The 834-nt window shown below is 34.5% G+C and overlaps 1 protein-coding gene across 1 annotated transcript in view; it reads right to left on the bottom strand.

Annotated features, from left to right (window-relative positions):
• LOC119588764 (1-phosphatidylinositol 4,5-bisphosphate phosphodiesterase delta-4-like) overlaps positions 1-834 on the bottom strand; it is a gene marked incomplete in the record, with an annotated part of 59480 nt that overhangs the window by 18986 nt on the left and 39660 nt on the right. The window contains 1 exon segment of the mRNA XM_037937404.1: positions 676-699. Coding sequence (XP_037793332.1) covers positions 676-699 — 24 coding nt within the window.

Genomic DNA, 834 nt, shown 5'->3' with positions numbered 1-834 from the left:
GAGTTGTGCACATCTGGATGCATATTTTTATGAGTTTATGAATTTGTATTTACAAAGTGTATTTACATCCGTCTTCCTATACAGGTAAATATATTATCTGTCCACTGCAGAGTACAAGCAGGAGAAAAACCCTGCAAAAGCCTCCTCTGGTTCATTTCTATACAATCTTGAGAAGGAAAACAAACGGCAAACGGAACCACACCTCTGCTATTCTACCTGTCCTGCAAATAGCTGTACAGTGCATGCTTCAGAAGACTAGTCTCTTTGTAAAGAAAATATTAATACACCACCCAATAACCAAAAAGCAAAAATGATGATCAAGAATATGGTACATGGACTATCTTGCCGTAACTTAACCATCTTAGAATCTGCATGCAGTATACAGTAAAAATCTTAATAATCAAAAGGACTTCTAATATCAAGTCACTTTATCCCAGACAAATAATCATGGGTCACCTTATGATTCAATATACTTTCAATCTAGTGCTGTTATCCCGTTTATGTTATCAAGATTTAACTGTATAACCTATAATCTATGCAAAAGTGGGAAAACTATTGCAAAGAATCTATCACAGGAATTAGAAAAAGCACAGGGCAAGATCATTTCAAGATATGCCGGAACCAAAACTATTCTACAGTCACCAAAATGTTAGTTGAGAAACAACTTGCTTTTACCTGCATTTTCTGCTCCTTCGCTGCCTATACCACAGCAGAGACGTAAAACAAAATTAGATATGTGTTTTGGTTATGCAACATACAATATCAAGTTGAAATTATGTTAGGAACATTGTTAGTAAAAAATTCACTTACTAAAAATAGCAGCGTAGATTTATT

Source organism: Penaeus monodon, chromosome 24, assembly GCF_015228065.2.
Source record: "Penaeus monodon isolate SGIC_2016 chromosome 24, NSTDA_Pmon_1, whole genome shotgun sequence".
In the NCBI taxonomy this organism is placed as follows: Eukaryota; Metazoa; Arthropoda; class Malacostraca; order Decapoda; family Penaeidae; genus Penaeus; species Penaeus monodon.
This window is presented reverse-complemented; position numbering and strand designations above follow the sequence as displayed.